A 15,496-nucleotide genomic window follows, 5' to 3' on the forward strand; every position below is an offset into this window, starting at 1 on the left:
AAGTAAGTCTGTTGGACTAAATAGTGCCACAAATATACAAACCTATAAATAGATCACAGTGGCGTGCACTTGGAGAGGCCTATGTCCAGCAGTGAACTGCGATGGGCTGATGATGATGATGATGATGATGATATAGATAGATACTTAAACAATTGTGGCCTTACTACAAAAACTTTAACCACTGTTTTACACTTGTCTAAAAAAAATGTGGCTCCAAAATGAACCATATGTCAACGTCATAATTTGACATTTTTTTAGACAAGTCTTAAACTGACGTTAAAAAGTTTTTGTGGTAAGACGGTTGATGTTTTTACATGGACTTAGAATGGATAAAAAATATTTATAAGAAAGTTATCTTTCGTCTGTTACCGACAAGGTAACACCATAACTTTAGATTTTGTTCTTTTCTTGATGACTCAGGGAGCAATTCGTAGCAATAATTCTCTACCAGATTATCTAAAACATAAACAGTCGCAGACAATTGTTTCTCTTTCGATAGATGCTCTCGATCTCTCAGGTTCTGATGAAAATGTGTCAATTTGGGAAGTACCTATACCCTTTCGAACAAAAAAAAAAGGATTGTGCTAATCGCGGTTGGTAAATGACGGAGATATGCGCGAACAAACACGAAAAAATGCAAACTTTTAACTTTTTGTGAATTCGGTTAAAAAAGATAGGTATTCGCCAGCTTGTTATTCGCATAATTTAAATAGTTTTCTATATCACCAAGCAAGAATAATATTCCTTTACAAAATGAACTCTGATAGCAATCAGGCTATAATTTAGTGCGCAATTTATCTCATGCTAACTCAAAAGGAATTGGAACAAATATAATAAATAATAACAAACTAGAGTAACAAAGGAATAATTACGAGAGGAATACAAACTGGCACTTAGTTAATTAAACAAGCTGCTAATTGGACAATACAGTGTGACCAGGATAAAATAAAGTGAATTCATTCCACTTGTTTATTTTCTCTTTGTTGTTATTATTTTTGTTTTAATTTTTTTTAAGTGTTTTCCCTTTAGATTAATTTTATTTTTATATAGCTTATTATTTTAATTAATTAAAAACTTTTTATTTTTGAAATAACTCTTTAGTTTTGTGTAGCTAAAATATTTTTATCTAAAACCTTGCTACAGTTTTACCTGTACTCTAAGTAAATTATTTTATTTTATTTTTATAAAAAATATTACATTTCCATAAAAATAAAGCTTATTGGAGGAGGAATTTGGAATTGGGTATACACGTAATTCAATAAAGAAAACTAGAAAAATAGTTTCATAAATATTTTATTATAAAAAAAATAAATAGGTATGTCAATATATCGCACTTCTCGTATAGCTTCTCCAATCAGCATATTCATACCTATCTTTAGAAGATAGGTACAATATAACTTATGTTTTTCCTATGACGTCATCACACGCGTCGTTGGCTCCAAAAAGTCCTGGATGCAGCATTATCATCATCTTCTCATAACTGGAGTGCAGGATTGTCCGAAAGAGTCCGATCTTGTAACCCTAAGGTTAGTTTGGTTCCAAGGTCAAAGTTGATTTTGAAGCATAATCATTTTCTTCCACTCCACTCGCAACGGCTTTTTGGTGACTTTCCATTATAAATAGTAGGTATCGTTGTAGGTAGTCAGTATTTGGTACGTTCCGATTTATTTGGTCTCCTATGAATTCCTCAATAATTGTTCATCAATATTTCCTTTCTTCCTCATCTTTTGGTGATCAAAAATCAGCTGTTTTCGGCGATAAGTCAAATCATAATTTTGAATGACCTCTCTTAGTAAGGCCACTTTGGTATCATATTTGAAGTAAATGTTTAGACACATACATATGCTAAAATGAAAATAATGTATAAATTTAAAATAAACTCATAAAAAGTATAGGTATTCATAAAAATACAGTTTCAGTTTCAGTTCAGTTTTTTTGCTGTCTTTTTTTTAATTATTTTCTGATACCGAATCAAATACATATTTTTCTAAATGACTATAATTTCTGCATACAACGTGAGAGATATGCATTGTGTACTTTCAATGTTCATAAAAACATAAACCCAAAACAAGATAAGTTATCAAAGATAATGCAAAAGATATCTTAGTTTATTTGTTTATTTTATATGTCACAAGAAAACATTTTTATCTTTATGACTAAGTAGTACTAACCGATAGTTGTATGATGCAATAGATTTTCTAGCGAAATGAAAAGGATACTAAAATCGGCACTTCAAATATACCAAAGTAAAAATAATTAGTTCAAAGTTATTAACATACAGAAGTAAAACAAAAAAATCTCTCATTGGAATTTGTTTGTTTTTTTTTTATACCGATTATTCTTTGGAAAAACTTGTAATGTGAAAAACAATTTAAATCGCTCAATCAAAATAAATTGGGGCCAATAAATGAAATATAAATGAAAGATATCTCGGTAAATAAATAACTGGAAAGAATAAATAAATTAAAATATTCTAAAAAAATAAATATAGTACCTACGTCTTTACTTCAAACAGATTGTGGCCTTGGAGCACTTTCTAAAACGATTCTTTGCACAAACACAGTATCACCAGTAGGATTTTGCTCCTTATTCTTCTGGCTACAAGGTCCTTTTTCCTTTCTTCCTCCGTCACGTCCACATTGGCCCTTATTCTTTGAGCAACAAGGTTCATTTTCGCAGCACTTTTCACAGTCAGCATTTCTTGAGGGTCGTCCTTCGGGAATATTGTAGGGACAGGGTCTTGGGCCATATCCTGGTCTGCCAGGACCATGGCGTCCAAAGCCAGGCCTATGATGATCGAAGCCCCACAGACCCTTCCATGGGCCTCCGAAAGGGAAATCAAAAGGACCATGTCTTCCAAAGCAATGGCTTTCGGGGCTGTGTCTAAACCAGGGTCCATGTGGACCTGGTCCGTGTCTACGACCTGGAGGTCCAAAGCAATGGCGTTCTGATGGTCTACCACAATGGCTGCCAGGAGATTTAGGGCGCCCACAATGAGGACGACGGTGACCGTGTTCAGGGGGTCCGCGCGGATGATGATCCGGTCCATGTCTTGCCGGGCTGTGGTCTTTACAGCCATGGTGTGGAGATCCATGGCGACCACCATGTCCACGGTGGCCGTCTTCGGGAGGACCGCATCTATGATGCTCAGGTCCATGGTTTCCTTCATGTCTTGCGGGGCTATGATCATTGCAGCCACGATTCGGAGACTCACATCTTCGACCTCCGTGATGGGGCCCGTGATCTCCGTGCCTGACTGGACTATGGCCATCGCAACCGCGGTGAGGGGATCCTCGGTCACATCCAAATCCACCACGAGGTCCATGGTTATGATGCTCAGGCCTCAATGGACTATGTCCTCCGCAGCCCCTGTTAGGTGATCCTCGGCGACCACACCTGGGATCACCAGGCCCATGTCTGAACCTTTCAGGACTATGGTCAAAACCATGTCCCCAGAAAGGACTATGACCAAAGCCTGGTCCATGATGACCTGGGAAGTCAAAACCTGGTGGTCTGCCCATTCCTCGAAAATGACCGTCGACTGGGATCTCGAAAATGTCGTACTCCACGTGTTCTCTCATGATTTGGATACCGAAGTCTTCGAACGAGTTCACTCGAATGCCGGTCTTATCGATTCATAGTAGTTTATATGTCTCGATTGTGACGCAATGTTGCGAAATCAATTGTTTACAGGGCTGTCCTGAATTGCTCATAGATTTTCAAGTATTCAGATAAAATGGTATGACTAATATGATATTGTTTGGTTTTAGGAATTCCCGAACTGTTCCCTAAATAGTTTAATAATTTCAATTTTGGGGTATTTTATTTGTATGTCGATATGTTAAAGGAGTGGTTTAATTTCGGTTGGTTTCATTTTAGAATTTCATTCCAATAATAAACTGTGCTATTATTATGTGTTCTAAATGTCAATGCCGTTTGCATAATTAATTAAAACTTTTTTTTATTAATTTTGTAAAACTCTGATCTCTATGACCATAACACCATTATAATATGGTTAATTTTTACACTATATTTTTCATTCCATTTTTAAGTCACACAATTCCAGGAATATTTCAAAATGTTGCGCAACAAACCATTCCTATTTCGCAATACATAAACCTAAGTATATTGCAATTTATTGCGAAATTATATCTTTTTCATCAGCATTTCATCATCAGGAAGCTGAAAAATGTCCACTGCTGGCAAACTGGACGTAGATGACCTACACTTTACACAATATTCATAACACTTATATAACAACAACAACACTAACACACAACATAAATAAAAGACTGACTATTCCGCCATCTTTCTCAGAATACATTCTCAAGACTGCAGTGTTGTCCTTAAACTGTAGGTAGGTATATTTTTATTATTTTTTTTTTTCAGGGGGGAAAATCCTCATGGACTGTACTCCACCTGGGGTAGGTGGAGGGGTGTGCCGGACTCTTACCGGCTAAAAACCCTACCTGGTGTTGCCTCCAATTACCTGTTGTCGAGGGCACGGGTATCGCCAAAGCATTCTTCCGCACCCCCGACAGGTATTGGCCCGCCAGATGTTCGAAGGCGGGCCCCGTCACCCTCTGTGGCCGTCACCCAGCGGCCACAGTAACTCCACTAAGAGAGGCGCGCGCTAGGTAGGTATATTATATCTATTGCATCTTTGGTGTGGTGATAGGTGAGCTCAACTACTGTGCTGTGCGGGGTCCAGCATTTGGTCCATGAAAATTTTTAACCATCGTACCACAAAAACTTTTAAACGCCTGTTGAACGCTTGTCTAAAAAATCTGATCATGACGTGGAAATGAGGTCCGATTTGCAGCCATTTTTAGACAATTATTCAACAGATGTTAAAATGTTTGTAGTTAGGATGTAAGTGTATTAAGAGAGTTGGTAAAGAGCACGGAAACAGACTTCTTTTCTCTTCTGTTGCTGTTCTCTTGTTCTGTTGAACAAACAGTATTATAATATATCTGGGACATAAGTCAAAGTTAGTAGCTAAAGTGCTTGACAGTGTGCTTGAGCGCAGAGTGACTGGACAGCTCATTCCTCATGATTCCCAATTTGGGTTTAGATCTGGACTTTCCACGGAGACAGCTATATTGACGCTCAAAAATACTGTAAGGTATTATGTGGATAGGAGGACTCCAGTGTATGCCGCGTTCCTGGACCTCTCCAAGGCTTTTGACCTGTGTTGCGACGATAGCTCAGCAGGTGGAGTAAATAATACTAGTGGACTGTATAACATATAAATACGTATAATGACTTTAAATATAACAATATAGTACAATTAAGCAAATAAGAATTAAAGTAGTAAGAACGCGTGGGCGCGGCCGGTGCGCATAAGCAAGATTTGACCTCAGACTCCGCGCATACGCGGCGAGCCGTTGCACCACGACGTCACAGTCGCCCCCACTTGTCGTGGACGCGGTTGAAGCGAGTGGGACGACTCAACATACTCCCCCCGTTGAAGTGTCTTCAACAGCAGTGGCGACGGCTAACGGGCAAATAGTGTTGAACGCTCGCCGAATGACACCCTTACGTGTGCGGATGTCGGCGACTCGTGCAATGCCGTCTCTACCAGGAAGCACCTTAACGATCCGTCCTAAAAGCCATAACAGAGGAGGTGAGCTTTTATCCTTAATGACGACAAGGGTTCCTTCTGTAAGTTCCCCTGACGATCGGAGCCATTTCGTTCATTCGGTTCGTTGTTGGAGCCACAAAATGTACTCATGTGAGAAGCGTGACCAGAAATGTTGCTTTAAACATTCGATGCGACGGAACCGCTGCAAGTTGTTCACGTTATCGTTCTGGACCTGTGGGTGAGGCAACAAGATGAGCGATCGTCCAATAAGGAAGTGGGCAGGCGTCAAGGGAATAAGGTCGGAAAGGTCATCGGAAAGTGGAGTTAAGGGCCTGGAATTTAAGATAGCTTCTACTTGAATTAAACATGTTACCATCTCTTCAAAAGTTAAATTCGTTAATACAAGGATGCGTCTGAGATGGTGTTTGGTTGACTTAACTGCGGACAATGCTAGACATGAGAAAATGTTACTTGGCTTCCCCCTACGAGCAATAAAGCGGTTCATGGCAGCCAGAAAAGCCGGATAAAGGTTCAAGATGGACGGCCCTCGTGGCTAAACACACAAACACACATGTAAAGCACTTGATAAGTCCCTACGGTCAGCTATCATGATGGGTGAATGGTGACGAAGTGTTGTAAGAAGCAATTTCGGTAAAAGATGTAAAAGTCGTAGGTGATACATGTCAAATAAGAATTTACAAATAATCCGTCTTACCACAAAAACTTTTAAACGTCAGTTTATGCCTTGTCTAAAAAAATGTCAAATTATGACGTTGACATATGGTTCATTTTGCAGCCAAAATTTTATTAGACAAGTGTAAAATAGGGTTTAAAGTTTTTGTAGTAAGGCCCAATATGTTTAGTTGCTTAAAGAATAGAGTTTAATATATTGTAATCATAAAAGGAATTGTTACAACTCCAACACGAAGGAAATGACTCCTGTTGGCAAAATCTTAATACATATAATGTGTAATGCACTATTCAACTCTTTAGATGTAAGTGGACCAGGACAAACTGTTTGTTTTTTAATTTTAATGTTAATGAAAAGTAAGTATGCGGTAAAACGTTGTATTTTATTAAATGTTGTAAATAATTTAGAAATGATGTTGTCGTTATGATTGAAGGTATGAAAAGAAGAAAAGAAGAAGTTACTGTTTCTGGTAGATTTTGAGTGGGTTGATGCGATTCAGGAAATTGAGGCCAAGTAGATGAATCCTTGAATAAAAATTGTGGTCCCGACCACCATAGCGAAGAAGAAAGCAGCTTATCTGCTCTGAGTCCACGCGAAGCGAGGTCTGCGGGGTTTTTTTGTGACGGAACGTAACGCCAAGTTCTACCCTCCGCAGTTTCCTGAATTTCAGAGACACGATGGCGAACGAAGGTCTTAAGTTGCGTGGGTGAGGCGGACAACCAACCCAAGACTATGGTGGAATCACACCAGAAATAGACGCCGTCAATATGTAGTGTAAGTGACTGACGTACCTTTACGTATAATCTCGAACTCAACAACGCAGCACAAAGTTCGAGTCGGGGGATGGTCGTTGACTTGACCGGCGCTAATTTGCTTGTAGCAGTAAGAAGGTGTATGTGAACCTCACCACTAAGCGATACGCTGCGGACATGCAAACAAGCACCATACGCCCTTTCAGATGCGTCGGTAAACACCTGCAACTGCACAGAAGATGATGATTCACACGTGATCCACCGACGCATCCTAAAATCATTTAAAAAAGGTAAGCTATTTTGAAAGCTGTCCCGTGGATGCTGAATATGTTCGGGAACTGGCTCATCCCAGGAACACTTTATCAGTCACAGTTGCTGCATGATTATCTTGGCTTCCACTATGCAAGGAACGACCAAGCCAATAGAATCAAAGATCTGAGCAATGACAGACAAAATCTTACGTTTTGTGGCAATGTTACTGGAAGTTGCATTTGACATGGAGAAAGAAAAGGTATGTGATGAGCACCTCCAGTTCAGCCCTAATGTGTAGGGTAATGCTAAGCGGCGCTTAGCCATGTTATAGGAATCACCCAATATGTCAGGAGATTCCTTAAGTGGTATGCTAATTACGAAGCGTCCATCCGCATCACGGTAAGTGGACTTCAAAGATAATTCCTCACAAGAACGCTCTTCGCGCGTGAGATGTTTTGCTGAAACTGAGTCTGGCTTAGAAAAACGGTTTAAGTCTGCCTGCAAAGTATCAGCCAGCAAACATAAATGAGAAGAAGAATTTGATTGCTTGATGACTCCTGATAACAGCCATCCCAATTTGGACTCAAATAAAGTAGGCATGGATTTACCTAAGTCTATACGGCTAGTACCTTAAACGTTCCAAAAGACTTCAGCACCTACAAGAATATCTATAGAAGATGGAACGTAAAACTGAGGGTCAGCCAGGACTATATTGGTAGGTATATTTATATTGTGCACATCAATATATGTATTTGGTACACACGATGAAATTTTGGACACGACATAGCAATCAATATCGATGTCATATTCACTATTGACTGACTTTAATGAAATCGAACAACCTTGTGTACAATAAGAGGATTGATCATTAATGCCTGTTACCTTAGACTCGACTGTATAGGTGGAAATGTTAAGTTTACGAGCCAACTCCTGTGACATAAGGTTAGTCGTACTCCCGTTATCCAGCAGGGTTCGTGCAGTATGAACGTTGCCTTTAGCATCCGACACATTCACCAGCGCTGTGGAAAGTAAGACAACTCGAGATGTAGAAAGGTGATTGACAGACGCTAAAGTACTAGTCGGTTGGTTAGGAACAACGGTATCGCGATTAAAGTGCAACAATGTATTGTGCTTCTCACGACAATACTTACAGTGACCCAATTTACATTTATAAATATTTTGACCTGGTCGAAGACAATTTAAACATACATTGGAAGTTTGAGCTTTACTGATACGTGATTGTACAGGCAAGCTTTTGAATTTATCGCATTGAAAAATGAAGTGATCTTTTTGACACATTGAACATGATAAAGGACTGCGAGAAGTTTCACTAGAACCCGAAGAATGTTTACTTTGTTTAATATTGTTGACATGTACACCTTCGCCTTTAGTAAACAATAACTTGGATTCCTCAAGCGTTTCTAATAAATCAGCCCTGTTACGAATGAATTCAATAAATACAGCCAATGTTGGAGGTTCTGACAATGAGTTCCTATGCTCCTCCCACTCTCGGTTTGTCACCTGGTCAAGTTTACATGTCATTATATAAATGATCAGTGTGTCCCAGTACTCAACAGGTTGACCCAGTGTAGATAACGCTCTTAAATTTTTATTTGTGGTGTCAACAATATGTCTTAGTGACTTACTTGATTCCTTGCTGATGGACTGCACATTAAAAAGTGATTGAACGTGGTTATTAACTAATAACCTTTTATTATCATACCTATCACAGAGCAACTTCCAGGCAGCGTCGTAGTTATCTGATCTAAAGTCAAGATTGTCAATAATCAAGGAAGCACTACCCTTTAAGGAAGCGCGAAGATAATGTAATTTATTTATGTTATCTATACTGTCGTTATCGTGTATTATAGAAATGAAAGTGTCTCTAAACTCTAACCAATCATGATAGCTGCCGGAAAACTTAGGAAGGTCAATTTTAGGCAAACGGATAGAATTATGTTTGTGTGTGTGCTTAGAACAAGAAACATCAACCTCGGCTATGGAGTTCCCTGAAGCTTGCTTGCGAGCATTGCTGATCAGCTGACGTGCTGCAGCCACCAAGCTGTAGTACTGCTTTTCGAACTCCTCACGCTCCGCATATTGCTCGCTAAGGTCGTCCACCATCTCTTCCATGTCGGCCTGTAACACGTCGTATTTATCATATAGATTTTCGATAGTATTAAGTCTATACTCAACCTCAACAATCTGAACTTCGCTCAACTGTTCACATGACTTGGAAATGTTCAAGTATGAAGAAAATTGCGTAAGCTTTGCTTTAATTGAAGCACGTTTCTTAATAAGGCTTTTAATGTCAGACATTTTAAGAGAAGGCGATAGATTTTGGTAATAAAGCACTAAGGAAATATATAAACTAACAGCAAGTTAACACTTCCAATAAAACGATAGCAACGAGTTGCAAGATAAAGTGCACGAGCAAGATTGTAGCAGAATGCGTATTGCTATTTAAAAATGCAAGGCGTTTGTGCACTGATAATCGCTGTGTAATGTTAACGTTATAAGATAATAATATTCGATTTTGGCTGAAATATAAAACGACACTGTAATGGATATGATTAACTTATAGTGAAATGAATGAATGAAGAGATGAAACAGTTGAAATAAATGGTAAAATGGGATGAAATATGATGAAATAATGTGGAGATGACTTGCAAAAAATGTAACACCGTTCTTTAATTATTATGAGGTAAAAAATGAATGAAATGCAGGATATGGATGATAATGAATATGATTATGATGATGAGATGATTAAATAAGGAATTGGAACGAGCTCACTGTTTTCCGGTGCAAACCACTGATGATGACTGTGCCGAGGAGTATTCTTGTCAGATATCTCAATGCACGACGACAATCCGAACACGTGTATTTGCTGTCCGTTATGATGACGAATGATGAGTAGCCCAAATTCCGTTTCTTCTCGTGTCAGTTGGGTGACGTCAGCTAAGACGGCCGAAAAGTCTCAAGCCGTGCCGATATATCACGACGTAACAATGTTCACAGCGAAGAAACTTGATAATAATCTCTGAGTCACTCGGTGACGTGTACGATGTCCTCCAAAGTCCTTTGTCTTCTTTGTCCAGTTCAATTTTTCTTGGGAGAAGGACCATATGTTGCGACGATAGCTCAGCAGGTGGAGTAAATAATACTAGTGGACTGTATAACATATAAATACGTATAATGACTTTAAATATAACAATATAGTACAATTAAGCAAATAAGAATTAAAGTAGTAAGAACGCGTGGGCGCGGCCGGTGCGCATAAGCAAGATTTGACCTCAGACTCCGCGCATACGCGGCGAGCCGTTGCACCACGACGTCACAGTCGCCCCCACTTGTCGTGGACGCGGTTGAAGCGAGTGGGACGACTCAACAACCTGGTTAATTACAGGATCTTATGGACTAAATTACGGGAAAAAGCAGTAGCTCATGAGATGGTTAATCTCCTGGAGTATTGGTACAACAACCAGGTTAATCAGGTCAAATGGTCTGGGGCGTTATCTGGTGAGTATGGACTGGAGTGTGGTGTAAGGCAGGGAGGTTCGACATCACCGGCACTCTTCAGTTTATACATAAATCAGCTAGTTGAGGACCTTGCCAGTACTGGTCTTGGATGTTCTATTGATGGCATGACTATCAATAGTATAAGCTATGCTGATGACATGGTGCTGCTGAGTCCCTCGATTGATGCTCTTAGACAGTTACTTGGGTTGTGTGAAGGATACGCGGTGGCACATGGCCTACTGTACAATGTTAGAAAAAGTGAGTTTATGGTGTTTCGGACAGGCACAAAAAAACCAACGACAGTGCCTCCAGTTTATTTATATGGGGTGGCGCTAAAGAGAGTTTCTCGGTTTAAATACCTTGGGCACATTCTGACCGACAATCTGAACGATGATGAGGATATTGAGAGGGAACGTAGGGCGTTGTCGGTTCGATGTAATATGCTGGCTCGCAGGTTTGCAAGGTGTACAAGAAGTGTAAAAGTTACGCTATTTAGGGCGTATTGCCAAACATTCTACACATGTAGCCTGTGGGTCAGATATACGCAGAAGGCCGACAACTCCCTTCGTATTCAATACAATAACGCGTTTCGGGTGCTGCTGGGGCTTCCTCGGTTCTGTAGCGCGTCAAACATGTTTGCTCAGGCTGGTGTAGATAGTTTTGAGGCTATTATGCGCAAAAGAACGGCATCTCTGATGCGTAGGATGCGTGGTAGCAATAGCATCCTGAGGGCTATTGCTGAGAGGCCCGACTGCCCTTTTCGAATGCACTGGTCACGTAGACATTGCCGCGGGCTAGGGGCTGAGGACAGGTATTTAAATTAAATTTATTTGAATTGAATATAATTTTGATATTTATATTATTGTTCAATGAAGTTATAATTTTAATGTAATTTATTCCAATTCTAATCAATTTCTATGAAGTGTTAATTTAATATATTTATTTTAGAGTTTTAATTGTACTAACGTAGCTGTAAGTCTTTTGTAACACTAACACTATATGGATGAAATCCGAAATAAATGATTATTATTATTATTTGTATGTCTCTAACCGACCACGGGACTACAGAGTCCCGGATTTTTGGAAGGCGAACGTGGGGCCGAAGCCAACACGCTGAAGCCCTTTTGAGACAACTTAAATGAAATGGTAACACAAAACCGACGATTATCCCTGTATACACTATAGAAATGTACCCAAGGACAATCCCCGGTTCTGTGCTAAACTATTGCTAACTATGGATGAAAACTACTTAGGCTATTGTGATGGGATGCTAATGGACTAGGAATGGGGAAACTACGGGAACTATGGCACCTGCCGATGACAATGTATTAAATACATGTTAAAATGGCAGGTGGAGACTCGCCAACTCACTTACTGGGCCCCCGGGAATCAGTCACTGAAAAGCAACAAGAGGGCAACAGGGACATGAGCGGCTGAGAAGAGTGAGGATACCTCGGCGGACTTTAAACGCAGATCACGCGCTCCCTGTGGGTCCAGCATCACCGGCCCACTCGCCACTTACCACGAGGCACCTACCCTCCGAGCAGGACTAACCTTGCTCTAGCGACTCCACTCTGACCGGCCGATGAAGGCAAGCCAAGAGGCGGGAGACCTATCCCCCGTCATGCTTCACTCCGCCAAGCCGGAGATGGGGGACAGTATACTCTCCCTGGAGCACTCGGATATATAGCCCCGCGGGGTCGCTACTCCCCGTCATCCGCCTCAGATGCCCTGCGGGGCTTATTATTATTATTATTACAGTTAAAATCGTTTTTAAAATAGGCTAATTAGATTAGCCTTTTTTAACGTCAATATTACAAAAGGACAGCACCCCAAAACGCCTCCCTATGACCACTTCCTAGTATTATGGCTGTAAGGAAGTAGAAGAAGAAAGAAGAATTAAAACGTAAAATATCCTTATTTGTCGACAATCACCAACCCTACCTACTTTGCTCATCATAGTACTAAACTGACAGGAAACCGATTATTTTCGCCGAGAATCGTAAGTTTTTAACCGCGATGACGTCATGCGGTCATTGCCGGTTAAACCATTGTTAAACTGTGTTGGTTGTTAACTTGTGTGTCATTATTATCATTATAAAGAGATTCACCGTCTTACTACAAAAAACTTTTAAACGTCAGTTTATGCCTTGTCTAAAAAAATGACAAATTATAACGTTGACATATGGTTCATTTTGCAGCCAAAATTTTATTAGACAAGTGTAAAACAGGGTTTAAAGTTTTTGTAGTAAGGCCCTTAATGTTTTTTTAAGGTGTTACATTAATCAGAATAACTGCCTTTAAGAGTTCAAAGGTTTGTTGGCGCCGGCATTAGTACTTAGGTACAGTCAACTTCAGGTCAGTGGTAACAGATTTATAGGGAAATCGTACTTACTACTATAGAGTTAAGGGGCATGACAGTTACCACTGATGTGCAGTCTACCGTATCTACTTACATCTATACTAATATTATAAAGAGGAAAACTTTGTTGGTTTGTTTGTTTGGTTGTAATGGATAAACTCAAAAACTACTGGACCGATTTTAAATATTCCTTCACCATTAGAAAACTATATTATCCCGGTGCGGGCAGTGGCTCCCACGGGACGCGGGTGATACCGCGGGAAAACGGCTAGTAAATAATACTTACATAATGAACTTCATTAAGTATAGGAATGCTGTTTTTGCTTAGAAGTAAGTTATTTTTTTTAACAAGCTTATTTTGGGCCGACCTGTATGCAACTAATGTAGGTAATCGAATCTAAAGTACCTAACTAACCATCTTCTAAGGATTGTAGTGTCACGAAAATTGACAAATGTGTGTAGTTTTGATAATAATACAATAACACAGTACTGCAGATCTGATCTGATGATGGAGCCGGAAGATATGGACTGGAAGTTTTCAGTTTTTACGTACATTTATAAAAAGCGTGTTTTTATGTATGTTAAATATGTTTATAATCTTCTCTGACTGTATTTACACAAAACAATCCAATTGTCATGAATGAGATAAATAAATGAAAATATTTGTTGTCCTTATCATATCAGTGAATTGTATCTGAGATAGTAAAATTCTGCGATAACACTGTTTATTATATAGGTAACTAGCTTCCGCCCGCGGCTTCGCCCGCGTAGAGTTCGGTTATATCGCGTTTCCAAGAGAATTCTTCAAAAGTCCGGGATAAAAACTATCCTACGTGCTTTCTCAAGGACAACTCTGTCCCTGTACCAAATTTTATTCAAATAAGTTTAGACATGAAAGCGTAGGTAATAGACAGAGTTACTTTCGCATTTATAATATTAGTAGGGATTAATTACAAAGGTAAAAAAAAAATCATGACTGTCATTGTTATAGTTTTATTATTTACTAGCTGTTGCCCGCAACTTCGTCTGCGTGGGAAATATAGAATCGTCAAAATACTACTTATCCCGTAGGTGCATTCTTTCACGTGACAGTATAATTAGGATTAGCACTTAGCAGTCGCATAGATTCATTGATCAAGGTTGTGTTGTGGATGTGACCATTTATCTAAACAAAAGAAGTAAAGTTTGTGACGTTGTTCAGCCAATTTGGAAAATTATTACGTATATGGTGCGTAAGTAATTTTCACAGGAAACAGCTATAATCAAATAAATATATGTCTACATGCTTTGAGTCTGACAAAGCTGTCATTTGTACATTTTCTGCAGCTGCTGCGACTAATCAGAAGCCAGAAAGTCTGTCAGTCTTACCATGGATATCGTCTTGTGTAGTTGACTGGATTAAAGATAGGTAGATAGGTAGTCGCTCCAAGCAAAATATTGGTACTCAAACAGATTTGGTGACTGGAAGCCAACACCAACATAGTTGGGGAATAGCTGGATGGATGATAAAATGAGTCATCATCATCAGCAGGCGCATAGGGTAGGATAGTTTCACTTACTCATGGTAAGGCTGACCACACATTAGGCGTGCGCGATCTTCGGGTGTGTGAGTAGCGCGGACGTCGCGAGCGCGCTGCGTGAACGTCGCGTTTTGCTGCCCTGCGGCATGTGTGAAGAGTGCAAGCGACGCGCTCGCGGCGAGCACGCGGCGCTCGAGTTGCGTTCTTACCCCTTCGCCTGCTATCCCCGCCGCCCGCTAAACGCCTTAGCAGTTAAACGTCAAGGAGAGCGGCGCGTGCGCGCCGCGAGCGCGCTGCAAATGCCGCAGGGCAGCAAAACGCGACGCTCACGCAACGCGCTCGCGACGCACGCGCGGCGCCCGCGCTACTCACACGCCCGAGGATCGCGCACGCCTAATGTGGGGGAGGCCTAAGCCGGGACTCCACCGAAATGTTTGCATTAGTTCACGAATAGGCAAAATGTACGTATCTGTGAGAGTCCACTTCATGTGTTCGTACTTGAAACCTGTAGTTTTGCCAAGATTTTCAGAATGTACGCTCGCAATTTGTCATTTCTTGGTGGAGCCAGCAAATCAAAAGAAACATAAGTGTTGTATACTGTGCGTCACTACCGCACACCGGGAAAATTTTGCTCTAGCGGAGGACGTTTATATACCATATTTTGTGTCACACGTAAACAGGACGACAGTAAGTATCCACCGAAACACTTTCAAAGATCTGATGAACGAACAAATCAGACCTGACTTGGTCACCTGGGGCCAATCAGAGCTCTATGAAGCGATAATACGCTTTGGCTCCTACTGTTGTTGTGGTTTC

At 40.2% G+C, this 15,496-nt stretch overlaps 2 protein-coding genes across 11 annotated transcripts; both read right to left on the minus strand.

Annotated features, from left to right (window-relative positions):
- Positions 1-1,277: 1,277 nt before the first annotated feature.
- On the minus strand, positions 1,278-3,631 carry LOC124635945. 2 transcript variants are annotated; one of them, XM_047171911.1, is made up of 2 exons: positions 2,495-3,631; positions 1,278-1,845 (listed from the first exon to the last, which is right to left on the minus strand). In XM_047171911.1, the coding sequence occupies exon 1, from the start codon at positions 3,323-3,325 to the stop codon at positions 2,537-2,539; it is 789 nt and encodes a 262-aa protein (XP_047027867.1). In that variant the 5' UTR covers positions 3,326-3,631; the 3' UTR covers positions 1,278-1,845; positions 2,495-2,536. The 2 variants fall into 2 exon arrangements, with proteins under 2 accessions (XP_047027867.1, XP_047027866.1); XM_047171910.1 differs by having other exon boundaries at positions 2,499-3,630.
- A 1,607-nt stretch (positions 3,632-5,238) lies between these two features.
- On the minus strand, positions 5,239-11,866 carry LOC124635786. 9 transcript variants are annotated; one of them, XR_006985062.1, is made up of 4 exons: positions 9,272-11,422; positions 8,162-8,298; positions 7,183-7,255; positions 5,239-5,605 (listed from the first exon to the last, which is right to left on the minus strand). XR_006985062.1 is itself a non-coding variant. In XM_047171741.1 (2 exons), the coding sequence occupies exons 1-2, from the start codon at positions 9,596-9,598 to the stop codon at positions 5,498-5,500; spliced, it is 435 nt and encodes a 144-aa protein (XP_047027697.1). In that variant the 5' UTR covers positions 9,599-11,013; the 3' UTR covers positions 5,239-5,497. The 9 variants fall into 9 exon arrangements, 2 of the variants coding, with proteins under 2 accessions (XP_047027697.1, XP_047027696.1); XR_006985061.1 differs by having other exon boundaries at positions 7,183-7,298; XR_006985060.1 differs by having other exon boundaries at positions 7,183-8,298; positions 9,272-11,426.
- Between the last annotated feature and the right edge of the window lie 3,630 nt (positions 11,867-15,496).

Source organism: Helicoverpa zea, chromosome 13 (assembly GCF_022581195.2).
Source record: "Helicoverpa zea isolate HzStark_Cry1AcR chromosome 13, ilHelZeax1.1, whole genome shotgun sequence".
NCBI classification, from domain to species: Eukaryota; Metazoa; Arthropoda; class Insecta; order Lepidoptera; family Noctuidae; genus Helicoverpa; species Helicoverpa zea.

Coding starts and splice junctions, on each gene's coding strand:
- LOC124635945 (XM_047171911.1), bottom strand. CDS start 3,325: ATGGACCTCGTGGTGGATTTGGATGTGACCGAGGATCCCCTCACCGCG.
- LOC124635786 (XM_047171740.1), bottom strand. CDS start 9,598: ATGTCTGACATTAAAAGCCTTATTAAGAAACGTGCTTCAATTAAAGCA. Junction 5,817..9,271: donor CAGGGAACTCCATAGCCGAG/GTTGATGTTTCT, acceptor CCTCACCCACAG/GTCCAGAACGATAACGTGAA.